Source organism: Rattus norvegicus, chromosome 20, assembly GCF_021556685.1.
Source record: "Rattus norvegicus strain SHRSP/BbbUtx chromosome 20, alternate assembly SHRSP_T2T, whole genome shotgun sequence".
Lineage (NCBI taxonomy): Eukaryota > Metazoa > Chordata > Mammalia > Rodentia > Muridae > Rattus > Rattus norvegicus.
Genome location: NC_141553.1, coordinates 14,839,728 through 14,866,998, shown reverse-complemented (window position 1 = coordinate 14,866,998; position 27,271 = coordinate 14,839,728). Strand labels below are relative to the sequence as shown.

General features: G+C 39.8%; 1 protein-coding gene and 1 long non-coding RNA gene across 7 annotated transcripts in view; one reads left to right on the top strand and one right to left on the bottom strand.

The window, feature by feature from the left end:
- Positions 1–27,271, top strand: part of Pcdh15 (protocadherin related 15) — an 827,095-nt gene that overhangs the window by 731,218 nt on the left and 68,606 nt on the right. For all 6 annotated transcript variants that reach the window (XM_087598371.1, XM_087598373.1, XM_087598372.1 and 3 more), the window contains one exon: positions 23,349–23,564. In XM_087598371.1, coding sequence (XP_087454497.1) covers positions 23,349–23,564 — 216 coding nt within the window. The remainder of the gene's footprint in view (positions 1–23,348; positions 23,565–27,271) is intronic.
- LOC120098846 (uncharacterized) lies at positions 68–25,453 on the bottom strand. The gene is made up of 3 exons (XR_015645730.1): positions 25,222–25,453; positions 10,682–10,839; positions 68–1,003 (listed from the first exon to the last, which is right to left on the bottom strand). It is a non-coding gene; the product is annotated as an uncharacterized LOC120098846 (long non-coding RNA).

Genomic DNA, 27,271 nt, shown 5'->3' with positions numbered 1-27,271 from the left:
AAATAGAAAGTCCTGAACAGCATAAAAAGTATCTTTCATAGCCGTGAAATGAATTATCTATAAAAACTTGGAAGATAAAACAATCCTTTATCTCAGTAAGTGAGTCACTGCATAATCTTCCCTGCCACCTCCCGTGCATATTAATTGTATATTACAGAAATAATCATCAAGGAAGTTAGGGACATCTAAGGAGAAACACAAACATGTGCAGAAGGTCTCTATCTCAGCCACATTGAGGATGAGTATCTGCTTAGGAAGACGTGCCCTTAGGAGGCTCAATTACAGGCCCACTGCTCATCCTCTGAGGCTGCATTGCAGACAAGGTCATTCTGAACTCATTTCCTGCCATACTTAAGTCCTGGTTTCTCTTGAAAAGGAGACATAGAAAAGAAGACTTGTTCATTCCAGTTCCAGTAGTGTGCATGGATAAGAAAATAATGAGCAGTATTAGATTGGGTACATGTGTGTACATGCATATGTGTTAGCGTGTGTGTGTGTGTGTGTGTGTGTGTGTGTGTGTGTGTGTCCCTGTGTCCCTGTGTGTCTGTGTCTGTTCCTTCCTGAACCTGAACTCACCAATTAGACTAACCTGTCTGGCCAGTGGGATCAAGGGAACCCTCTTGTTACTGTTTTTCCAGTACTGGAGTTACAAAATGTATGTATCCATGCCTGGTTTTTATATAGGAGCTGGGACCCAATTCAGTCCTCACTCTCTGATGACAAGTGCTTTATCAACTAAACCCCACCCTCCCCACCAGTCCCTAGATATCAGCTTTTGATAAAAATCTGTCAAGCCAGTGCAAGAGTCATCCTGCAGTGAAACAGGGAGCCTAGTAGTAATCCAGCCTATCTCATCATCCTGTCAGTTCGGTTTTCTCAGCAAACTGCGTCTCTGCCTTGGTGTCGCAAACAAGCTCTCTTCAGCTTCATGTTTTCATTCTCTCTCGTACTTTCTGTGGCTCTGGAGTGACCATGTGCAGGATGGGCTTCTTGTTCTGCCAAACTAAAAGAAACCTGTTAGTAACATGTTCAGACAAGTACAATATCCTCTGAGGACTGTCTTGTGTTTGCCCAGGTTTTCCTCAACTATAATCTGCAGTCCTTTCCCTTTGTTCAGTACCATCCCGTATTGAGTCACCCCAATCATTACTAGGTCCAATCCCTTCAGGTTTAGCTAAAGAGTGTTCAGAACACAACAATCTCACCAAAGGCAGTTAGATAGAAAACAGGTCAGCAAAGCCTCTCTGTGGGGCAAATCAAAACTTGACAGTGAAATTTACAATTGTAATATCCCGTTGGTGGACACTTTTTTCCCGTTAATTGACACGAAGCATCTGCTTCCGTTCCTCCTAACTATTCTGAGGGCCATACCTTCAGAAATGAGACTTGGCACATCTGCTGGCTCTTTTAGTTTCTCCCATTGTTTCTCACTAACCTCTAATTTCTCTTTGACAGTGAAGTACATTGTTTAAAAGAGGTTCTAAGGAAAAAAGAGGATCTATTAATGTACATTATATTATCTCCATATCTATAATATATATGTTATCTATAAATGCTACGTTTAAAAGTCATAGAAATTTGGAATGAAAAATCATAGAAATTTGAACTGAATAATAATACCCCTCGAGGTTGTAGAAAGTCTAGAACAGGCTAACCTACTAAATCAGCTGGCAGAGAGAGTGAAGCTCGAAGCACAAAAGTCATAAAATGGAGAGGAATGGAATCCACATAGCAGAGATGCTTCTCTGAAAAGATAAACAAGATTAGCAAGTGCTTATCCAAGCTAATCAAAGGCAAGAGAAGACCCAAAATATACAATTACAGATGAAGTAAGGTATTTCAAAAGATAGCCGTGAGATCCAGGGGATTATTAAGGCATATTACAAAAACCTGTGGTCTAATAAATTTCTAAATATAAAAACATGGTTAATTTTTCAGACACATAAGCCTCCTGGATTCAATAAAGAGTATGGAAACAATATAAACAGGCTCATAACAAGCATTGAGTTTGATCCCCAGGTTATGGTGGCTTTCACAGCTCAGTTCTTCCAAAGCTCTAAAAATGTCTCCCCAATTACTGAACAAAACAGAAATGGGAGGAACACACCAAATTTCACATGGCCAGTACTGCACTCATATCAAAATCAGACAAGGAGTTGACAATAAAAAACAAAACAAAAGGCTAATTTCCAGGATGTGCAATATAATACACATGCACTAAGTTCAAGAACAAGTGAGAAAAAGCCTTCCCTATGACCAAGTGAGCCTCATCCCAAAGTTGAGATGATGCGAGAAGTTAATGTATTACATCTCATCAATTAAACTCAAGGACAAAAATCACATGACCATCTCATTAGATGCAGAAAAAATGTTAATAAAGCCCAACGTACATTCATGATAAAAGGCCTGGAAGAAATCAAGAATAGGAAGATTATACATCAATATAGCAAATACCAGAAAACAGAAAACCTACAGCCAGCATATTAATAAAGGAATAAGGTTCAAGACATTTCCATTAAAATTAGGAAAGACACTACTTTCTACATATTGTCCTTGAAATCTCAGCTGGAAAAATACCTACATGTGGGCAGTTTAATCTAATAGAAGGCAATGCTTAGAACTGAAATATCTTCAATAGTAAGATACATAGTCAAAATATGAAAGAAGCATATTTTCTATATACCAATAATGAATATTGTGAGAAAGTCAGAAAGCCTATTCACAACATCTCCAAAGTAGAATAATGAAGACTAATTCTAGCCAAGGAAAACGAGACTTCTAATTTAAAAAAAATAAATAAATCAATAAACTGAAGAAGACACAAGGTAGAAACATCTGTCTTGCTCAAGAACCAGCGGAATTGATAGTTACGGAAATGGCTAAGGAAACGTGATCTAAAGAGTCAAAGCAATTCCAGTCAATATTTTAATGGTATTCTTCAAAGAAATAAGAAAAATACCCTAAAATACATAGGAACACGAAGACCCCCACAGACCACAGTAAGCCTTAACTAAAGTATCAGTGCTGGTAGTAATACCTGATTTCAGGTCACACCATGAAGGCAAAGTAACAAAAACAACATAATGGTGGTACAGAAGCAGATACACACACACACACACACACACACACACACACACATACACATATGCACACACATATACACATATGCACAATATATGCACACACATATACACACACATCTATACACATATGCACACACACATATACACACATATATACACACACGTACAGGCATATGGACACACATACATATGCACACACACATATGCACACACATACACACACATATATAAACACACATACATATACACACTACATACACACACATACACACACATACAAACACACATACACACACATATACACACACATACACATATGTGTAAACATATATATCCAAACATACATGTTTTATATTCTATATATCTTATTTATAGATATCCATATATATTTATAATATAAAACAGTTGTCCCAGAAGGAAACACAGGCAGCAACAGCCTTCTGATCATTTTTAAAAGATGACATGCATGTGCACTGTAAAAAAGGGAACCTCTTCAAATGGTCCTGGGGAAGCTGGATGTCCACACGTAGAATAATAAAACTAGACCCCTGCATTTATTTCATAGTCATGATTAATTCAAATTAATACAAAATTAATTAAAATGTATTAAGCACCCTAATGTAAGAAATTCTGAAACTCTTTCTATGAGAATATTTCTGAAATACTTAATGGCTCAAAATGCTAAATATCAAAAAGAATTTTTAAAAGTTTCTAGAATGGGTTAATGAAATTCACACAAGATTAAATACAAATGTCCAATCAGCATATGGGGGAATGAATCAATGCTCTAACCTACCAGTGAAATGCAAATTAAAATTCCATTTCACAGTTGGGGATTTAGCTCAGTGGTAAAGTGCTTGCCTAGGAAGTGCAAGGCCCTGGGTTCTGTCCCCAGCTCTGAAAAAAAAGAACCAAAAAAAAATAAATAAAAAATTCCATTTCACCCCTGTCAGAATGGCCCTTACAAGGAAAGCAAATTCCAACAAATGCTGGTAAGCATGCACGAGAGGGAACCTCTCATTTTGCTGTCAGGAAGATAAACACACACCTCAATTTAGCCAACAGAGGAAGACTGAAATTACATAATTTGCTGGACAATGGATGTTGTTAGCAGTGATTATATTAAAGTGACAAAGAAAGACAGATGTTGAGTGTTTTAGTCACATTTAAGGACCTATAATAATTTATAGAAACATAAAACCATAACACACACACACACAGAGCGTAAAGAAGGAATGGAGTTAAAAGCGAGTACATGGGGAATACATATGGTCAAAGTGCATGGCAAATTTCTACTTGAAGGAAAGGTTTGTAGAGTAGATGTAAAAACAGCTATGTATAATAAATATTTGATAAAAAAAATCAATGCAGATAGAATGATCAATCCTAATTTATGCTTGTCTCTGAGTTTAATCTCTGGCACCCACATGATGGAGAGGGAGAACCAACTGGAGCAAAGTGTTCTTCCAACCTCCACACATTTCATGGCACATTTATAGGCATATATACACATGTATATATACATACATACACCCACACAAACACACACACACAAACACACACAAACACACACAAACACACACACATACACACACATATATATACACATACATGTGTCAACAGGCACATGCACAAATGTACACACAGACAGGCACACAAATACATACACATGCACACACACAAATTTATATACTTGTACTCACACAGGCGCCAATGCACAAATAAAATAATTCTTTGCTTGCTTTGTTCTATGATCAAAAATTTATGGATGGCTAATAATTGGACAAAGTTAGTAAATTGGATTTATTCTAACAGAAAAACTCTTTCATATTCATATATATATATAATTTTCTGTTTACTGAATATGGCTTTCATCACTTTCTGGTTGCACTAAGAAATTTTATCAGTGTACATGGAATGTTCCTAAGAAATACTCAAATTCCAGGTAGTGTATATTCTGCCAATCGAAGGCTATTTCACAATAAGTTTACTTCAGTGTTGAAGCTATTTCCTCATAGAAAATAATTAGTTGGTGACCAAATATGTAAAATACGTTGTTGCAGAAAAAATTTATTTATGCTGATGCATACTTGTATCTATATGTATTTATATACCCATACATAAAGTGTCAGGAGGGAAATAGAGACAGAGCAGGAGAGGAAAGAGAGACTGAGAGGAGAGGGAGAGAGAGAGAGAGAGAGAGAGAGAGAGAAAGAGAGAGAGAGAGCGCGAGCGAGAGAGCACTCTGAAATATGACCAATTTAAGTGAAGGGCATTTTGAATTGCCTCTGCTTTGGGTAAATGTGGTCTTTATATTAAACTGTTGTACATTGTGTAATCCAAGGAGACACATTTTAGTGTCCCGTGTACAGATAGTCCAATTCCAACCTGGGAATTGGAGTTTCTTTACAATTAGCGTCACTTTCACGCCATGGAAGGCTTTTTTGGTTATCATTAGTGTCAGAGCAGCACTTAGATTCATCGTGATTTTGAAGGTTTACGTCGATTTTTTCCAAACTAAAAGGTTCATAAATTGAATTCTATTTGCCTTGATGTGTTCTTTTTTTCTGTAAAAGCCAAGACAAATAAGGTTTTTTTTTCTTTTAATAAGACTCTTTGTGTTATTTAATTGGCAGGTGATAAACTAGCAGCAGAGTGGATTCACAGAAATTTGCATTTCAGACTGAATAGTCAAATGCCTTATTCTTCTCTTCATTTGCTATTAAACTTAGGGGCTGACATAAGAATAGTTTTTATCTTTGGTTCTTATTCAAAATTACAGGCTTATTCCGTTTTGTTTGTTGTCTCTTTTTGTCTGAGACAGGGCCCCTTTCCTGGCTGTCTTAGAACTCGTTATATAGACGAGGCTGGCTTTGAACTCACTGTGGTTTTCTTGCCTCAGCTTCCTCAGTGCTTGAATTGAAGGTTATCTTTTAATGGTAGCTATGCTTTAAAATACACACAGGTACATGTGTGTGTTTAAGAGAAAAAAATGCTCAAATGTCTATACATGAATATGGCGCAAGTTCAACAACCATGAAAATATATTCTATTAAATGGTGGAAAGTAAAGCTATTTGACCTGCATTTGTAAATGTCCCAGTATCTGTTTGTTGTTATTTTGTTTTAAAATTGGTCGCTGGCGCTCACACTCCAGAGCTTAAGCTGTGACGCAAGGACTCCCCAGTGAACTCCACCCCATGAGCTACTGACTCACAAGAGTCCTTGGCAGTACCATTGTGGCAAGTTCTCTCCATGTAAAGTGTGCTTGCTTTTGAACCAGCAAACAATATAACATTATTAAAACATATCAATCAGTGAATTTTCCCTAGAGATGTCCAATTGTCCTTCAACAATTATTTAATATGCTTAATTTCAAAAAATGAGACTTATAACATAGAAAGAACTAATCAGAAAACTGTCCCGATGCTCCCAGATTCACAGGCATTACAAACTGAAGGATAATTAACACCCATTTATATGTGTGCTACATACTAGGAAACAAAGGAATCCAGTGAAAATCTACAATATTCTGATCTAGTCTACATAGATCTGTCCTGGTTCCCCATTTTTTTGTGGGAGAACCTAACTCCTAGAGGTTTAGTTGCCCAACTCCAGATAACTAACAGCAGTAACTAAGAGAAATGAGCTTAAATTTGCCTATTCTAAAAACTGGTATAGAATCCGCCATGACATTCTTCTACACAGACTTAAACGAAATACCCCTTACGAGATAAGACGTTACCATCAAATGCATGAGCAGAAAAAAGAATCTAGTGTGTACTATATAGATATAATTTTGTCATCATAGTCATAGATATTAAATAAAGACTCTCTCTCTCCCTCTCTCTCTCTCTCTCTCTCTCTCTCTCTCTCTCTCTCTCTCTCTCTCTCTCTTGGCACATGCTACTGAAGGCAGCTCTATTGAAGGGAGAGAAGGAGGCATTCATATTTCCATCAACCTCGGTCTCCCCATGCCCCAGTCCCTCCTTCCCTACTTTCCTCCCTCCAGCCCTCCCTCCCCATTTATACCAGACTAGAGTCTAGGAATAACCAGTGTTTCTTTAGCCTACTAGATAAGGCTAAATATAAAAAGTATCCAAGGTGTTGAAACCAGAAACAGTAGAGATTATTAGAAAAATGTAGGTAGCCTGTAGGCTGGCTCACAGTGTAGATGATTAGAAAAATATAATTAATAAGTGGTAGGCTGGTTCCACATATTCAGTTTAATTTTAATATTCAGTCTCAGCTAAATAGTATCAGGTGAAATGACTCACTGCTTTTTCTGAACTGTGGGTCTCTCTGTGGTATGTGGTAGGTGTCCACTGGGTTACTTCATCATAAGGAAAAACATCAATAGCAAAAAATCAGATGAGGCAAGAAGTTGGGATAGTAAACTGGGATTAGATGGATATTCATTTTCTCGTGAGTAGAGCTATTTGCTTTTCTCTAACTTTTGCATAAACAAAAGGTGATGCACGATAGAACCCCGAATTGCACATCATTAGGTTGCCACAGTGTGAAAGAGCTAGAGGAATGGACAGGCAGAATGCAGAATTTTTTCTGGTGGACTGTTCATATGGAGTCAGGACCTGAGGTTACACAGAGAAAGAGGACACTGAGAAGCACCTCTCAGCCCGATACAGATCTGATGGGATATGAATGGGAAACATCCCCAGCCAGCTATCTGGTGGCACTGTTTGAAGAGAATGAGAAATTGTTCAGAAGGGATTCTTGCAAGAGGCGGTGAGCCACTGGAGATGGACTTTGAAGCTCTGTAACCAGATCCCACTGTCTTACCCATTTCCACTTCCTATTCCTTTGAGATATGAAGAGGGGAGGTGCTCCCCCCATGCTCCCACCTGTCTTCCCTGTTGCAACACATTATGTCCTCTCAACGTGGGAGCCAAAGTAAGTCCCGTATGCATCACTATGAAAACGTAACTCATATGGATGATGATGGACCTACTATGTAAAGAAACCATAGAGAGCAAACCAAGCACTGTAGTCAAAAGAAAGACATGGGGTGAGAGACACGATGCTGGACTTGGATCGAAGTGATAGAATTCACTGTGACTAAGGAACAACCAGAAAGTTAGAAGAGATGAGTATGAGGTTTCACTTGCTCCAAATAAGGAAGGAAAATCATGGATAACATGGGGCTGGAGGGATGGCTAAGTGGTTGAGAACATTGGCTATTCTTTCCCAACACCCGCATGGCAGCTTACAGCTGCTTTGAAACTCAGTTCCAGGGGATCTGACACCCTCACACAGACATACCTGCAGGCAAGATACCAATCAGTGTTCATAAAATATAAAATAGATTATTAAGAATAGTGCTCAAGCAGTGTATGAAGAGTGAAAAGTCCAATAAAAATCGTTATATTGTTATTTAAAAAATAAACACTAAGACTAAACTCACTTTATCCCTCAAAAGGAATGTTCACACTGGGGTTTTTCTCATTTAAATGCCCATTGAGTAAAGAAATAGATTTGTTTTTATGTGGACAAAAGGAGCAGCATTTGATTTCTATTGCAAAATGATGTAACGTTGCATATGTTAGTATTCCTAACACTTCTTGGGACTGTACCTCAGGGATCACAACCTGTATAAAGACAGAGAGACTGAGAAACACATCAGGGATGGTTTGAGAGCTGGTTTAGTAGATCTCCTTGGATGACTACTCTGATATCTTCCCTCATGGGACCCTTCTTAGTTTTGCTTCTGCTTCTGATTATAGGTCCATGTGTGTTAAATAAACTAGTTACTAGAAAGAGTGAGTACTGTTCAGATTTTGATGTTACGCCAACAGTATCATGCTTTAGGAGGACAAGAAAGCCAATTTTATAAAGGTACTAAAATTTAGTTCTATGATTAGAACTAGCCAGTAGAAGAAGTGGGGAATGAAAGAATAAAAAATATAGCCAAAAAGTCAGAAGTTTAGGAATGCTGTCCCACCCCTAAGAAGCCCTAAATACCTCAAATTCCAGACCCTGTCCTCTACCTGTAAGTAAGTAAAAGGTCACATTTCTTGAGCCTGCTCCCCCAGGATCCAGATAAAAGGGTTTAAGATAAGACCCTTAGATAGGTAATCCTGACCTAGTAAAGAAAGCTTCGTCCAGGAACTAGCTGACCATAAAGTTAGATTAGAATCTTAGAGAACAACCTTGAGAAGCAGGAAGCTTCTCCTAGGAACTAAAGGGAACACAAAGTTAAGCAATCTTGAGAGACAGGAAGCTTCTTGTGATTTTCCAGTGATACCACCCCTGCCCCCTTGGGTTGTGGTTTCTCCCTTTAAATACCCTTTCTCCCAGCCTCTGGGGATCGACACCTCTATCTCCTGCGTATCGGGATACGTGTCGGCCCAGAGATCTCTGTAATAAACCTCACCTTTGTGTATTACAAAAAAAAAAAAAAAAGGAACAGCATTCATTTGACAGCATCTTGGAAGGTCATAAATTAATCCTTATTTTGATTATATAACTATAATGGTGAAGAGAACTTGCAAGGTCATGTGAGTTATGAAATAATTTACAAGAAGAGGAAAATTAAACACTTCAATTACTATACAGTGTTGGGGTCTGGGAATTGCTACATAAACTGAGATCAGACACCAGTGTCAGTCAAACAGGGATGATTTATGGAACACCACACCCCAATCAGAGCCATGGTTCAGATCGGGGAACTGAACCATGACCGCAAGTTAAGATCCTACAGAGCTTTTATGCCTGAGATCTACAAACATCTATGCTAAGTTATCCAACCAATCAGGATTTATGAATAGGGTATTTCCTTAGGAGCATGACTTTCTTGTACACTTACCCTGTTCCCATTGGTTGAGGTATTCAACTGTGTGTGACAGGAGACTTGTCTAACATTCATGTCTTAATTTGCCACCCAGGGTAATGCTGCCCACATGCATGTTTCTCCTAAGAAGGATGTCAGTTCCCAGGGAGGTCTTGGGAACTTAAACTTTACTCAACCCCTACTCAAAATGAATATCTTACAGTTTTTTATGGTGGGATCCATCCCAATGGCAGCTTATGAACGCAAATACCATAAAAGCGTATACACAGGGGTAGGAAGTGCTTCTGGGTGGTTGGTTTGGGTCCAGGCTTATTGTAGTTGACTATACAGTGCAGTTCTCCTGACTTCTATCATGATTGGTTTCCAAGGGCACAGAACATAGCAGGATATGTAATCAACTTGGGCATGAGAAACAACAGCAGAAATAACATATAAGAATGTTTCCTTATAATGGTAGGCTAGCCAGGTAACAGTTACCCAGGCCTTAACATTTTACCTAGGCCTTAACATTCCATCCAGGACTCAATATTTTACCTAGACCTTACCATACACAAGGAAGTCCTACTTTCCTACTTATCTTTCTGTATTGTGCCTTCTGTGAAACAGAATATTGTGTGTATGTGTTTCCTTCTTTCTTTGTTTAAAACAAAATCGTTTTCTTTAGGTCAGTATCTTATCTATCTGATGTTCTCTGATGATTTTGATACCACACTCTTAAGAAAATGTTGACAAATTATGAATAGCCTATCAGGATTGTATAATTCAAACCGTGAGCACAGAGATCTACATACCATGGTTGTAAGCCAGTTTCTGGCATGTGTTTTGTCTCTTCAGTGGAAACAGGCAGGCTAAGGGACAGATCACGACCTCCTCGAACATCGATGTGCAGTCCATGGGTACAGTTGCTTCTATTGGATCCCAAATCTATCCTGGATCATAGCAATAAAAGCTTGGGGAAAAGATTAATTATATTAAAGTGTCATTTATTTAACTCTATAATTGCTGAACACGTTAACCTTAATATCACATCCTAATATTCCACCTTTGTCAATTTTTGTTAAAGTCGTGTGAAAAAAAAAAAACTAATACGTTTTTTTCTACTTAAAGTATTTCTTCCTTTTCCCCTTTTAGTTTCCGCAAAATTTTTGAGTAGGTCTGTAAATAGATCAGTCTCGTTGGTATTTCTTTATTCATGTTTTATCAGCTGCTGGGCACATTGACTGTAAGGACTTTAAAGCATAAGTTTCTCCGTACTTTCTAAAAATACAAGAGTAAAGTTAAAGTGTTTCTCAGAGGCCAACACTTTGTTCTTTTTGCCACTAATAATCACACTTTGACGTTCCCATCAGTGGACGGATGAGAGACGGGAGTTTTTGTCCCTGCATCCTAAATCACTTTCGCTCCATCTCTGGAAAAGCAAGACTTGTGTGCTGCTAAAGGTTGAAACGGGTCTAATTGAGGAATCCAAGTTAAAGCCCCATTATTGGACTTTAATAGGTTTGGAAGTTCTGAGGACATCACTAATTATTCCACTAATATTTTTTTTTTGCATCCATGATCTTCATTTAGGCAACAGAGGGGAACAGTTACCAAGGCTATTAGAAAATTAACGCCTCACCTGTTCTCTGCATGTTAGAGGCAATTATTTGGTGGTTGCCTCTTAATGTCGGGCACCTGTACACATTTAAAACGTCCAGAGATGTGTGGTCTTAGAGGTGTGTAAGCGGTTGCCTGTGTCTGAGTTTTCATTTTAAAACATAATCAAAGTGAGTCAAATTATAATATTTCATACTTGGCTTCTTTCCAGGCAACTCTAGACATAGCTTTTTTTTTCTCTTTGCCAAAAGAAAACACAAAAGGCAGTGATTCTAATCACCAGACTCACCCCTTTCTCTTGGTAGCTAGGTCATGAACTTGGTATAACCTTTTTGGTATACATAAGCGGATAAAGAAACATTATTAACTCTTTAAGGAAACATGGTTCATTCCACTGAGTCACTTTTACTTTTTAAGGATTAATTTAGCCAAGATCATTAACTGTCCTCTTTTTATGACCTAATCAGTGATGAAATGGGTTTGTGCTTTTCATTTATATATCTGTATCTTTCTGAAAAAAGTAGTTAAGGCTCTCCTTCAATTTTAAGAAACGGGACCCTTTTGTATTTGTAACAGTTTATGTTTTTAAAAAGATTTACCTATATTGAGACTTTGTGGAAATCTTCAATTTCCAAAAGATACTTTTTGTCTTGACCATTTCCCATTCTTTGCATGGCTTTTAAACACCATTAATTAGCCTTGAATCTCAGCACGTGGGAGGCAGAGGTGAGATGTTATCTATGAGTTTAAGCCAGCCTGGTCTACCTAGTGAGTTCCAGAGCAGCCAGAACTAGATAGTGAGACACTATCTCAATAAATTAATTAATTAATTAATTAATACTTGTTTCCCAAACTAAAGGAAATTAATATCTCTTTCCCAATTGGGGTCTACTTACTCAAATATTCAAAGACTTCCTGGTTATGGATTTGACTCCCCTTTTTACCTCAGCATCCTCATAATACCTGTCTCTTCTTTGGGATTTATTTTCCTTCAGATTTTAATCTCTCCTGCACCATTATTTTCTAGGATTGCATGAGGCATATTTTGAGGTGAGATTTTTGAAAAAGAATCGCTCTGTCAATGGCCTGAGCCGTTCTTGAATGAACATCTTTGGTCTTAAATGCCCAGATCTCGGATTTCCCGTGAGTTCAAGCAGGTCCGGGGTCACGTGACCTTCCAATGTCTATTCTTTTCTCTTGCCTTGCGCAACGTGATGGCGCACGAATAGAGACTGCAACCCTAAATGCAGTGGGTGTGTTTGATTGTGCACTCTCAGGGAGACTCTGACCCACTGCCATTGGTGTTAGGGTTTAATCTGGGCAACTCACAAAGCAGTTTGATAGTGGTGGCAGACACAGAGCTGGAGAGAAGGGAGACATAGTCTCCCCTTCACAATGAGACTTGCGCTTTCTGGGAAGGGAGCACATTAAATCCTCTTCCATGAGCACGCCTTGCTACCGGCTCTCCCAGCTACTCATAATAGAGGAGGAGGAGAGGGGAAAGGAGAGCATCTAAGCAGAAACCATCATCAACATTAAGGTTTTTCCGCATGCTCACCCAGACATGTCGTCTGTACAAGTCTATATATGTCTGTAATCATAGCCCTTGAGGCTGGGCCCAAGGACTGCCTGGAGAATATTAATGAGGTATTATAAAACTAAACAAACAAAAGCTGAATAAAGTATTAAGTAGATAATAAGATTTACATATTACGGGGCTGGGGATTTAGCTCAGTGGTAGAGCGCTTACCTAGGAAGCGCAAGGCCCTGGGTTCGGTCCCCAGCTCCGAAAAAAAGAACCAAAAAAAAAAAAAAAGATTTACATATTACACTACTGTTTTTACTTGTCTATTCTGGCATTTATTTATAACTAAGGGTCTTACATGCAAGATATGTTCTTTCTCCTGGGTCTTTTCATTAACAACTTAGGTTTCAGCAGATTCACTAGGGCCTTTTCTCTGGCTCCTAGACAGCTAACTATCTTTGTATTATGTCTTTAAATGGCAGAAGTAGATAAAGGGACACTTAAACTTTCCTGTAAGCTCCACCCTCACGCACCAATCTATCACACTATGGGAGTATTTTCAATATACCAAGAAACAAGATTGTGGCCTGTGTGTTTATTATTTTTCTTCTCGTCTCCTTCTTGCATCTAGGGAAAAACATCTTAGAATGGTTTATCCTTCGTTTCCTGTTCTTTTCGATGAGTTTTAAATCCCTGGTATTCTGACCTATTGGATTATGTGGATGTAGAGTAAGACACACCTTGTTGGGGGTCTCGAGCCCCCTCAAGCTTTCCAGTTCTTTCCAGGGACTAAGCCACTACCTAAAGACTATACATGGACTGACCCTGGACTCTGACCTCATAGGTAGCAATGAATATCCTAGTAAGAGCACCAGTGGAAGGGGAAGCCCTGGGTCCTGCTAAGACTGAACCCCCAGTGAACTAGACTATGGGGGGGAGGGCGGCAATGGGGGGAGGATGGGGAGGGGAACACCCATAAAGAAGGGGAGGGGGAGGGGTTAGGAGGATGTTGGCCTGTAAACCGGGAAAGGGAATAATACTCGAAATGTAAATAAGAAATACTCAAGTTAATAAAAAAAAAGACCCACCCTGTTGGGTTACCACCCACCTGTCTGACTATCAATAGTTTACTGATCTCTCCAGCTGGCCTCGTTCACTTCTAAAATAACAACGGGCTACAGTGAGTCTGTGCGTGTGAAGTGTCACACAACACTGGAAACAGTGAATGATGGGCAGATGTTAGCTGACAGTGAAGTGTGCACCCCTTCCATACGCCCACCGGCCCAGCAAGAGCACAGACTGGTCGATCTGAGTCTAAGCTCCATTTGAAACCCGACTTTATTAGCTCTTTCTGGAGAGGCAGGGGTCTGGCTAGGTTTCCGTGAAGAGCTGAAGGTAAGGAATTCTAGAAAGGGGTGGTAGAGAACTGAACTGTAAAAATAGGTAAAGCAGTAGGGTTAGCGTCTGAGTATTTGTCTTAATGGAGAAGACAAATGTGCTTTTGTAGTTTTAAGAGGAAAAGGTTAAAGCGGCAGGGCGACGATAGCATGTTTCATGGGAGGAGAGCTGGGCCAGACTCTGATCGCTGGGAATGTGCCTTCGATGGGAAAGAAGGGCCGGCTGCGACTCTAAGATTGTAAGAGCTGACAGATGGCACAGGTAAAGATATTTTACTCCTAGGATGAGCAGCTGAGAAATGTCACACTTGATATCCTGAAATTTCATGTAAATTAGAAGGTGCACCTCTCTAGAGGAGACTGAAGAGGATGCATATAAACAAACGGGCTAAGTTATCGATAACGACGTAAGACAGACAAGTCGCTGTTTACAGAAAAGATTTTCTAAATGGATCAAAGGCACACTTTGGAACTCAGATTAACTTATGGTCACACGCATCTTGCTGATTGTTTAAACTCTCCGTCTTCAGTCGTGGGTTCTAAATTTACGATTCAGGCGATCCAAGGGATAAAGGCAAGATAACCACAGTGTGACTTCGACGGAAGAGCCTAGGGGGACGGGAACTCCAAACCTAACGTCTCAAGGGGGAGACTTGAAAATTCACTAGCAACTGAGGTTTCAGCTGCGATGAGTACATTTGTGCTGTGAAACGTATGCATTAGAGTTTAATCTTCCTGAGACAGGGCATTTCCCTAGGGCCGATGCCTCCGTGAGGTTTAGCTCTAGAGCAGCGATCAAGCAGTTCACTGATCAAGGAATGTCGCTAGCCTGAGAATTGAAGATAAATAGCCAAGTGTGCCATCTACATGAAACCTGCACTTTAAAAGAAGTTACTTGAAAAGGAAAACAGAACTAGATACCGACATCCTTGGATTCGGTAATAAGGGAAGAGTTTTTTTTTCTGTACATAGTATGTGGGTTTCTATCACAAATTGGATCTAGGAACAAGAAAATTAAGAACATATATATAAAAATCAAAGATGATTATAAAAACCAAGTGCATGCCCCCTGACCTCAATAAGAAATCAATTATTAGTTTATACATCTTAAGGGAGTAATAATTTTATATGTCTAAAATGACAAGTCTAAATTAATTGAGGTTTTGAGTGCTTAAGTATTTGAGTGCTGCATTTATTGATACAAACATATTATAGAAAAGCAAACCCTTCTTGCTATTGTAATATGCATTTAACAGCTCTAATAGAATCTCTATTAAGTCATGCTGTTCTTGGCCATTAAATATAATTACATAAGCATAATTTTCAGCACATTACATCCATAATGTAGCAGATATATATAGATATACGCATATTTACAACAACATCCATTTGCCATAATTCACCTCATTGACAGAGAGCAAGTTAAAAGTGAGTTTGAAGGGGAGAATTATTGGAGTCCCCCTAAAAATAAAACAAAGTGTAAGAGTAAGCAAACAAAATCTGTTTAGAACTATTCAAAGCAGAAGGTAAACAGCGATGATGCCCTCCATGATGAGGTGTTTGCACCGTGGCCAGAATCTCGCATGAACATCACCTGTCAATATAACAGCCAAAGGGCAATGAGTTGAGTCAGGAAATAGGAAGTGGGACACTGGCAGGAAAAGAGAGGATTTGATGAAATAGTAAGAGATGAGAGAGAGAGAGAGAGAGAGAGAGAGAGAGAGAGAGAGAGAGAGAGAGAGAGTCAGTCATCAACCAGCAGGGAGACGCTGAGGAGACTCTAAGGAAGAAGGGAACAGGACTGAAGAAGGAACTCGCCACATGGTAGACACAGAATAGGCTACATGCCTTAAGTAAGTTATGAGTTAGTCAGAAGGAATGATCCAGGCCTTATGGCCTGGGTATTTAATAATAACTAATCACTCACAGAATCATTTTTGATGGTAACTAAGGAGCCAGGCGGGGAAACGGATTTAAAAATTATTTTGACACTCGACCTTTGTACATCTTAACCCAGATTTCAAATTGTGCGCTGGGTCTTGTGGCCGGGTTCATGGCGGGAGTCAGTATGTATTTTAAACACGTCATATTTTATCAATCCCTTCAGGAGAACTTTGGTCCTTGTCTGTGCATGGCTGTAGGGCATGTACTTTAAGCCGTCTGAGTCAGGTCCCTCCAAGAAGATACGGTCCTGAATTGAGCTTGGGCACACTAGGTGTTGGAAGCTGTTGGAAGTTTCTACTTTACGCCTATAGGCAAGCATCCTTCAGCTCTGGGTACTTGTTAGAGAGAGGAGAGTGCCTCCAAAAATCCACAAGCTCCTGACAGCTCTTCTGTGACCACCTCCAGAAGGGAGATCTTTAAGATAGGTCCTGAGCATGGCGTCCCTTGAAAGGGAAAAGGAAAGCAGGCTAGAACTGCATAGCATACAAAATCAGAGCACTGGGGATTCAAATATCTGCCAAACCTGCTTTTTTGAAAAAAAAAAGTTTGTATTTCATTTCTACTATGTTATAACCATAATATGCAAAAATTCTAAAAGGATATTTCTTTGTTTCATAAAAAAAAGATTTGCTTCAGAAAAAGCTTACTACAAGAAAGACTTCAGTCATTTATTATGAAATATGACTGTGTTGTAGTTTCCATGATGTAATAAATTAGGGAGCAAAACAAAATTATTTTATTTTGGAAATGGGAAGTTAGCCGGTAGGAACTGTGTGAGTTGACTTAATGTACCAAGCAGCCACTAGGATTGTACAGTAACCATTTTTCCTGTGTAAATTTCCTTGTTGTTGCTAGCATTTATCTTCAAATTAAACAGGATTGAGCCTCACGACGCAACCTTAGTGGAAGAACAAGTCACAAAGCAGGACTTGTGCTGACTCTGTCAATATAAACTTGGAAATGGGCAAACGTGAGCAGTAACACAGCCAGGTCACGTGGCTTCCCTGAGGGACGTGGGTCTGACTGAGGCATGAGCGTAGACATGAATGGCTGAGGAGTTCTGATTCTTAATACGCATATTGACCTCGTAGATATGCATATTTTTCAAAAATGTATTGCTCTGTACACTCATAACTTGGTACACTTTAGGTGCGGTTATTATATTTCAAAGTTTACATTAACAATAAATTATTTCTTTGAGGAGAAGTCTTAATGCTAACCAAAAGTTGAAGGTTGGGTGTGTCAAATCTATTTCTGTATGTTTGCATGTGCTATGTGTGTATGCGTGTGTGTGTGTATGTGTGTGTGTACATGTACATGTGGAAGCCGGAAGGCAACCTGAAGGGTCATGTCTTCAGTGTTTTTCATTTTGAGAATCTCTCGCTGGTCTGGAGTCAACAAATAAGCTAAAAAGACTGACCAGCTCTTTGGAGGTAGAAACAGGAGAATCCCTGGGGTTCATGGGCCAGCCATGTTCAGATTTTTTTTTAATGTGATATCTAGAAATCAAACTCATGTTTTAATGCTTGCAAGATCATTGCTTTACTGACTGGGCCATCTTCCCAGCCCCTTGTCCGAGCCTCTTTGACTGTCTTGACAAAAGTAGCAAGTGTACTCAGAGACAATAATGTCTCAGGTCAGTTGGATTAGATTCTGAGTTTAATTTCAGTTGGGAACACTTATTTTTTTTCTTATGTTATTCTTCGTGAAATGAATAGAGTCACCACCAGTTCAATGCTTTAAAAGGTTAACTTTAATTACTCTTCCTTTCTCCTGTAAGTGAAATCTCATCCCTGGAACTCCAATTCCCAAAGCCAGCTGTGCTAAGCGGAACATTAGCTCACATGAGAAAATGAGCTGAAGTAACATGCTCACCCTCCTCTCACTGAGGAATCTTTTTTAATTTTTTATTAGATATATTTCTTTACTTACATTTGAACTGTTATTCCCCTTCCCGGTTTCCTGTCCATAAACCCCCATTTCCTCCCCCTCCCTCTCCCTTCCCCCATACGGATATTCCCCCTATACATCCCCCTTACTGCCCCCCATATTCCCCTGCTGGGGGTCCAAACTTGGCAGGGCCAAGGGCTTCCCCTTGTGCCCCAAAAAGGCTATTCTCTGCTACATATGCAGTTGGAGCCCTGGGTCAGTCCATGTATAGTTTTTAGACTTCCCTGGAAGCTCTGGTTGGTTGGCATTGTTATTCTTATGGGGTTTCAAGCTCCTTCAACTCTTTCAATCCTTCCTCTAATTCCCCCCAAGGGGGTCCTGTTCTCAGTTCGGTGGTTTGCTGCTAGCATTGACCTCTGTATTGGGACATGCTCTGGATGTGTCTCTCAGGAGAGATCTATATCCGGTCCCTTTCAGCATGCATTTTTTAGCTTCATCAATCTTATCTAGTTTTGGTGGCTGTATATATATATGGGCCACATGTGGGCCAGGCTCTGAATGGCCGTTCCTTATGTCGCTGCTCTAAATTTTGCTTCCATATCCGCTCCTATGGATATTTTTCCCCCTTTTAAGAAGGAGTGGGAGCATCCGCATTTTGGTCATCCTTCGTCTTGAGCTTCCTGTCTTCTGTGGATTGCATCTTGGGTAATTCGAGCTTTTTGGCTAATATACACTTATCAATGAGTGCATACCAAGTGTGTTTTTCTGCGATTGAGTTACCTGACTCAGGATGGTATTTTCTAGTTCATTCCATTTGCCTACGAATGTCATGAAGTCATTGTTTTTTGATAGCTGAGTAGTACTCCATTGTGTAGATGTACCACATTTTCTGTATCCATTCCTCTGTTGAAGGACATCTGGATTCTTTCCAGCTTCTGGCTACTACAAATAAGGCTGCTATGAACATAGTGGAGACTGTGTCTTTGTTTTATGTTGGGGCATCTTTTGGGTATATGCCAAGAGAGGTATAGCTGGGTCCTAAGGCAGTTCAATGTCCAATTTTCTGAGGAACCTCCAGACTGATTTCCAAAGTGGTTGTACCAGTCTGCAATCCCACCAACAATGGAGGAGTGTTCCTCTTTCTCCACATCCTTGCCAGCATCTGCTGTCACCTAAGTTTTTGAACTTAGCCATTCTGACTGGTGTGAGGTGGAATCTCGGGGTTGTTTTAATTTGCATTTCCCTAATGACTAAAGATGTTGAACATTTCTTTAGCTACTTTTTGGCCAATCGATAATCCTCAATTGAGAATGTTTTGTTTAGCTCTGTACCCCATTTTTTAATAGAATTATTTGGCTCTCTGGAGTCTAACTTCTTGGGTTTTTGTATATTTTGGATATTAGCCCTCTATCAGATGTAGGATTGGTAAAGACCTTTTCCCAATCTGTTGGTTGCCATTTCGTCCTAATGACAGTGTCCTTTGCCTTACAGAAGCTTTGTAGTTTTATGAGGTCCCATTTGTCGATTCTTGATCTTAGAGCATGAGCCATTGGTGTTTTGTTCAGGAAATTTTCCCCAGTGCTCATGTGTTTGAGACTCTTCCCCACTTTTTCTTTTATTAGTTTGAGTGTATCTGGTTTGATGTGGAGGTCTTTGATCCACATGGCCTTAAGCTTTGTACATGGTGATAAGAATGGATCGATCTGCATTCTTCTACATGCTGACCTCCAGTTGAACCAGCACCATTTGTTGAAAATGCTATCTTTCTTCTATTGGTTGGTTTTAGCTCCTTTGTCAAAGATCAAGTGACCGTAGGTGTATGGGTTCATTACTGTTCCACTGATCTATCTGTCTGTCTCTGTACCAATACCATACAGTTTTTATGACTATTGCTCTGTAATACTGCTTGAGGTCAATGGTGATTCCCCCAGAAGTTCTTTTATTGTTGAGGATAGTTTCCACTCTCCTGGGTTTTTTGTTATTCCAAATGAATTTGCAAATTGCTCTTTCTAACTCTATGAAAAATTGAGTGGGGATTTTGATGGGGATGGCATTGAATCTGTAGATTGCATTTGGCATGATGGCCATTTTTACTATATTAATCCTAACAATCCATGAATATGGGACATCTTTCCATCTTCTGAGATCTTCAATTTCTTTCTTCAGAGACTTGAAGTTCTTGTCATACAGATCTTTCACTCGCTTGGTTAAAGTCACACCAAGATATTTTATATTATTTGGGACTATTGTAAAGGGTGTCATTTCCTTAATTTCTTTCTCAGCCTGTTTATCCTTTGAGTAGAGGAAGGCTACTGATTTGTTTGAGTTAATTTTATACCTAGCCACTTTGCTAAAGGTGTTTATCAGGTTTAGTAGTTCTCTGGTGGAACTTTTGGGGGTCACTTAAGTACACTATCATATCATCTGCAAATAGTGATATTTTGATTTCTTCCCTTCCAATTTGTATCCCTTTGACCTCCTTTTGCTGTCTGATTGCTCTGGCTAGGACTTGTGGTACTATATTGAGTAAGTAGGGAGAGAGCAACTGGAATTATGCTGTTGCCAGGGAGCGGGTGGGGATAAGAGGATGCAAGAAAGGAGAAAGAGCTCATTTGGGTTCACAGCTTGAGGATAAAGCCCATCATACCGAGAAAGGAATGGCAGCAGGACCACAAGGCAGCCGGACACACTGTGTCTGTAGTCACACAGATGGATTCTGGTGTCCGCGTGGCTTCCTCCACCTTTCTATCTTGTTCAGTTTGTTTGAGACACCATTCTAGGGAGCTGTACAGCCCACATTTAGAACCCTCCACTGTTAAACGTCTCTGGAAGTGACCCCCCCCACAGCCACGCCCACAGATGTGTCTCCTAGTTAATTCGGAATCCAGTCAAGCAGGCAACTAGAATTAACCCTGACAGAAACTTAGACAAGTTGTAATTTGTTCTTTTATCTCAAGTTGAAGTGTCTGGGTCATTTAGTATAAGAAACTTTCCTTGTTGTGCACATGAGGCTATCCTGAAATGCTTGAAATGTTCAGAAGGTATGTTAAGCCTGAAACCAAGTTTATAGAATATTTACTATCTGCGAGCTGTTATTTGTCATTGAAATTGTTCATATGCCAGCGCTGACACCCCGTAAGTCACGTGAGAGTCCTGGCTCTTTTGCCACCTAATCCTCATTTCAAATTCTCGGTGGTCATACCCGGCCGATTTCTGCTGCTAGGATCAGAACACTTTGAGATGATCCCTTCCAGCACCCAGAGCTCTATGCAATTAGAACAGTAACTTCCTTAGCAGTATTTTTTCTTGCTATTAAATTACTTTGGTATAGCCCTCCGAGTTTTAAGGCAAATTAAAAATGAGTACTATATCATGCTTTAGGTTAAGTGCTGATAAAAGGATGAATACCCGTGCGGTAGAAAAGGCTGAAAACTAGAAACTCTGGATGATGTGTTTCCTGAATAATTTACATATAGCCTGACGACATTATCTGATTCCCTTAGCCACAATTTCTCTTAATATACATTCCGTTTTGAATGTATTTTGTGCACCTATCCACTACCCCAAACACGAAGTCCATGACAGAGTTAGAAAAACAATTAGCGGGTTGGGGATTTGGCTCAGTGGAAGAGCGTTTGCCTAGTAAGCGCAAGGCCCTGGGTTCGGTCCCCAGCTCCGAAAAAAAGAAAAGAAAAAAAAAAAGAAAAGAAAAACAATTAGCTTTATATGCTCAGCCACAGCGTGCATTTCTTATCTGCATCCACTCCTTCCTCCTTGTTTTCCTCTTGCGTTTAGCCTCTCTCGAGTTATATACTTGAAATTAAAAATAGAAACCTTACTCGAAGGTTCTTGGCTTCCGTTCCAAATCCCTCTTCTACCCCTTTAAGAGTTAATTAAGTTGTATAGCCTTTAGTCTTTGATATGTTTTAGTCTTGGATATGTTACATATTTTTTTATAATAATGCTTATACTTTTAAAAAAAACTTTTTACTTTATGTGTATGGGTTTTTTGTCTCCATTCATGGCTAGGCAACTACTTGTATATCTGCCTGTTGCCTATTACAATGGTTATGAAAGCATCAGATCCAGGAACTGGAGTTACAGATGGTTCTGAGTCATCACGCTGAGGCTGGGAACCTAACCTGGGTGGTCTGGAAGAGCAGCCAGTGCTCTCCCGTGCCTAGGACCACTCCGGACCCCATCATTTCTTTCTGATGTGTTCCACTTTGAAATAGTTCTGAAACTGGCATCCCGAAAACTTGCCCTTAAGTAGAAGCCATAGAACCAATGTAATTAGAGTTTGTCTATAGCCAATGTTCAGAAGAATTGGAAAATCCGAACAGTCATTCCCTTTTTATATCGACATGGTAAGAGCCTTAAGCCTTTTACACCATAACTCCCTGTTGATTCAGGGGGACTACAAAAGAGAGACTTAGAATCTGCCATACTCTGATCTTGCTACAATATTAACTGGTTGGCATATACTCCTATACCCAAAAACATATATATGAATAACTATGTGTGACTTATTTTAATTGGATATGCCAGAATACAGTTCTTTATGTCCCCGGCCTCAACCTGCTAGATCAATACTTTGATTTTTGTTTGTTTTTTTATTTTCCTTTTTCTTTTGGAGGGAAAGACAACATGAAGTTTTGTGGGTAGAAAAGTCGGAGGAGAGGAAAACATAACCAAAATACTAATGAAAAAATTAGAGACAAAAATCTACAATTACAAAAAAAAATACTGAAAAAAATTGGGGTTTGGGCGTGGAGTACCCACAGTCACACGATGATCTTGAAGTGACCAGTAGATTCCACCATGCCCATCGTTTGGATCTGTAGCCTAAATTGGAACTCATCCTGACAGATGCATAAAACTAAATTGATTGGATCCTTATCTGTTGTAATAACTGCCCTCGAGCCAGTAGCATTGGGATGAAAACTATTTGATATGCAGATGTATTTCCACATTTGCATAATGATATTCAGAGAAAGGGAGGTTTAGGAGAAATGTACTGTGCTATTGTTACCCAAATAGCCTTGGAAGTAGCTTTGTCTTCTTTCTGGACTGACCGTTTATCATCTGTTTTTTTTTCCTTCCTAGGCCACTGACAGGGACACAGGAAATTATAGCGCCATGGCCTACAGACTCATCATACCACCGATTAAAGAGGGCAAAGAGGGGTTTGTGGTGGAAACATACACGGGGCTCATCAAGACAGCCATGCTCTTCCACAATATGAGAAGATCCTACTTCAAGTTTCAAGTGATTGCAACCGACGACTACGGGAAGGGGTTGAGCGGGAAAGCGGACGTACTGGTAAGCGCATGCGTGAGGGGCGTGAGCCGTGAGCCTGGAGTGTTTTAGCTGTTTGCACTTTCAATAATGCTTAGAAATAGACTCTCTAAAACGTAAACCTCGTTACATTTTCATCAGGGTATATGGCCTCTGCTGTTAAAGAAAAAAAAAAGAATACATGTTGTGATAGATAATATTCCAATATACATAATTTTCTTTGTTAGACAGTATCTCCAATGATAGAAATGCTTTACCAAGCTACCTATGGCCACATAAAACAGTATTCCTTTCTTTGTTTCTCTCGGGCTAAATATACACAGGTTAGGGGTTTTAGCCAAAACATCTAATATTAAAGTGGACACGGCAATTGTTTGGATTTTTCACTGATAAAATTAATAACGGTTATAAGTAGGATGATTGTTGAACATTTATCATATCAGGAAAGAATCAAATAAAAGCTATCTATCCCCCACATGGGACCTAGTAAGTTACAAATCTAGTTTGGTTCTCATGTAGTTACCTTTATCTACATGTAGGTATCGGGATAAAATGGTATTTTCTTAGATGTCAGAGAACCCAAGTCACTACCATTGTGTATGTTAGTAGTATACGCCTTCAAAACAGAAAGCTTTATTGTAGTAAAAACAGTTCAATATTAGCCAAGAAACCTTTAATAGAAAATATTATGGGTGACATATTTTGATCAAACACAGGTCTGTAAACCTTATACAAGATAGTGTACATTTTTTCATTTTTAATATTTTTCCTTTTTTATTGAAATTTTTTATTTACATTTCAAATGTTATGCCCTTTCCAGGTTTCCCATCCATAAACCCCCATATCCCATCCCTTCTCCCCCTTCTTCTATGAGGGTGTTTCCCCACCCATCCACCCTTTCCTTCCTGCCTCCCTCCCCTGACATTCCCCTACACTGGAGGGTCAAGCCTTGGCAGGACCAAGGGCTTCTCCTCCCATTGGTGCCCAACAAGGCCATCCTCTGCTACATATGCAGTTGGAGCCATGGGTCTGTCATGTGTACTCTTTGGATGGTGGTTTAGTCCCTGGGAGCTCTGATTGGTTGGTATTGTTGTTCTTATGGGGTTGCAAACTCCTTCAGCTCCTCTTTTATATTTAAGAAATGTATATTCTAGAGCTTAAGGGATAAATGATATGGTTAGTGCGCTGAGTATAAATTAGCTATTATAAAATAAACAAAGAAATATACATACATGAATTTACATGAATAAATACATTCATTTAAAAGAAATCATGATATAATATATATATATATATATATATATATTTCTGTTACAACCAGATGGCATCAGGAAAATCATCTCAAAATGATTTACACAGTAACGCATGCAATCTTTTTAGTTAAGAGAAAGGCCAAATAAAGTCCATATGCAGAGGGTGTGAGGGTGATAGATGTCAAAACCAAAATGGAAGGCAGATGAGGACAGGGGTGAGTAACTCTGACAGTTTTACTCACACAATGTACAGCGCATGAGAGAGAAGGTGGACGATCGAGGGGTTCAAGGTGGAAGCCTGTGGTTGATGTGAGACACGGAAGCCACATGAAATACTGTGGGACCGTGTGCTAAAGCAGTAGACAGTCACTGAAGACGATTCGTAGTAGAGGGGTGAACCACGTCTTTACACCGTTTATTACTGTTACCTTATCAAGGGAGGGCTCTAATAGTTCATATGGATTCTCCGCTGGTTTGTTTGGTGTGCCCTTCACGCTGTTCTCTGGCATTGTGCTCCGTATGCTGCAGTGTGGTCATTTCTCAATCTTTGCTCGGTCCTCAGAATCCGACCTCCACACCCCCACCCCCACCCCCACCCCCACCCCCACCCCCACCCCCGTGATCTCCCCCAACAGGTTGGCTCGTATTTTCAGTTCTCCTAGCTTATTTTTGGGAGATCTCTTCCATTTTTATAAGGTGATTCTTCCCATGCTCTCTTGAGCTCCTTCCCTTCATGACTCTGCCCTCCTGTTGCGTCATTCGAAGCCATAGTTACCTCTGTGGTTGCCACGAAACGTCCAGCCCTTAATCACGATATTAAACGTTCCCATACGATTTTGGTGCTCTTGTTCCCAGCAAGATATTCAATCAGCTTAACTGAATACTTTCCTTTTATTTTTCATTGGATATTTATTTATTTACACTTCAAATGTTCTCCCCTTTCCCAGTTTCCCATCTATAACCCTCCTATACCATCCCCATCCCCCTTCTTCTATGAGGGTGTTCCCCACCCGTCTACCCATCCCTTCCTGCCTCCCTGCCCTGGCATGCCCCTACACTGGGGGACGGGAGGTAGTTGAGCCTTGGTAGGACCAAGGGGTTCCCATTAGTGCCCAACAAGGCCAGTCTCTGTTACATATGCAGCTGGAGCCATACTTTCCTTCTCCTACGTTCTCTCCTGAGAAACCTACATGTGCCCCATGCTTGATTAACTGATATGTGGTGCTTTATCATTCCAAATAAATGGCCCATGATACAAAGGGTAAACTTCCTTCCCTGACATATTCCTTAGTCAGGATCTCTGTGGAAATGAAGCCAGTGGATTTATTTCATTGATTTATGTCCCAAACTGTCAGTCTGCCTGTTGGGAAGCCAGAGAAGGTGACAAAAATCCTCCAGTGTAAGACAACCTGAAATGTGAGAAATATGAAGGCTGACAATGCAGACCTGACCCTGAGGACCCTCAGAGTGTCACAGAGGCAAGGGTCAGTGTCTGGAATCAAAAAACCTCTTTGTCCATAAAAACATGTCTACTTGGGAAGGAAGAACCAGAGAAAGAAAAGGATGTTTGCTCTCGTGCTATATATTATCCGGGCCTCGTAGCAACTGCACAGCAAGCTCATGGTCAGGGAAGGTAGACTCCGCTAAGGACATGTACCACCCCAGTCTCACTTAAAGCCTAGTGGTCATCCTACAGCTAGAAGAATGATCCCGTCTATACCCAAGCACAACATCATTCTTTATATTGTGCTCCCTTGGAAAAAAGAATCATAGAATTCTGACTCTCCTTGTACTAGGTCGCTGGTCATGATGACAATATGTGAGAAAACATGCACAGAAGTATGCTTGCCTACCCTTTAAATGGTTTCCCTTGTCTAGTAGCCTTCAGGCCAACACCATGGGCTTGGTTACTTACCACATCACCACGTCTTCTTGTTTTCTTCTCTTGGTTTATTTTCTTCTCATCTGGCAGCATTTATGCTTGACAAGGCTCAGGCCATGTGCTCTAGTCATTGTCTGTTCGTAGTGGCTTGGCAACATGTTTGATACGATAACTTTAAAGTATCATCTATGTAGTGAAACTGCTCAAATCTCACAGTTAATGCATAGATAGCAGGCACTATATATCTCTATCTATCATCTATCTATCTATCTATATCTATCTATCTATCTATCATCAATCATTTTCTTTCTACCAATCATCTGTCTAGCTATCACAAACAACTAACACCTTTAAGTATTTCACATGACAAATTGGAAAGTATAGAAAGAAATGATGGCTGTCTCGAAAAATTATTTTTTTAATTTGAAGAGACAAAATATGTTTATTGAAGATGAATATTTGGAAGTCGTTTACAAAAGAGTGAATGGAGTAAGTCTTCCGTGTCAAGGGAAGCAGCTGACAGTATTTGTTTCTGATGACAGCGTTGGAGACTTCCAGTTTGAGTCACAACACTAAAAGGCTTGTTTTTCCCACTG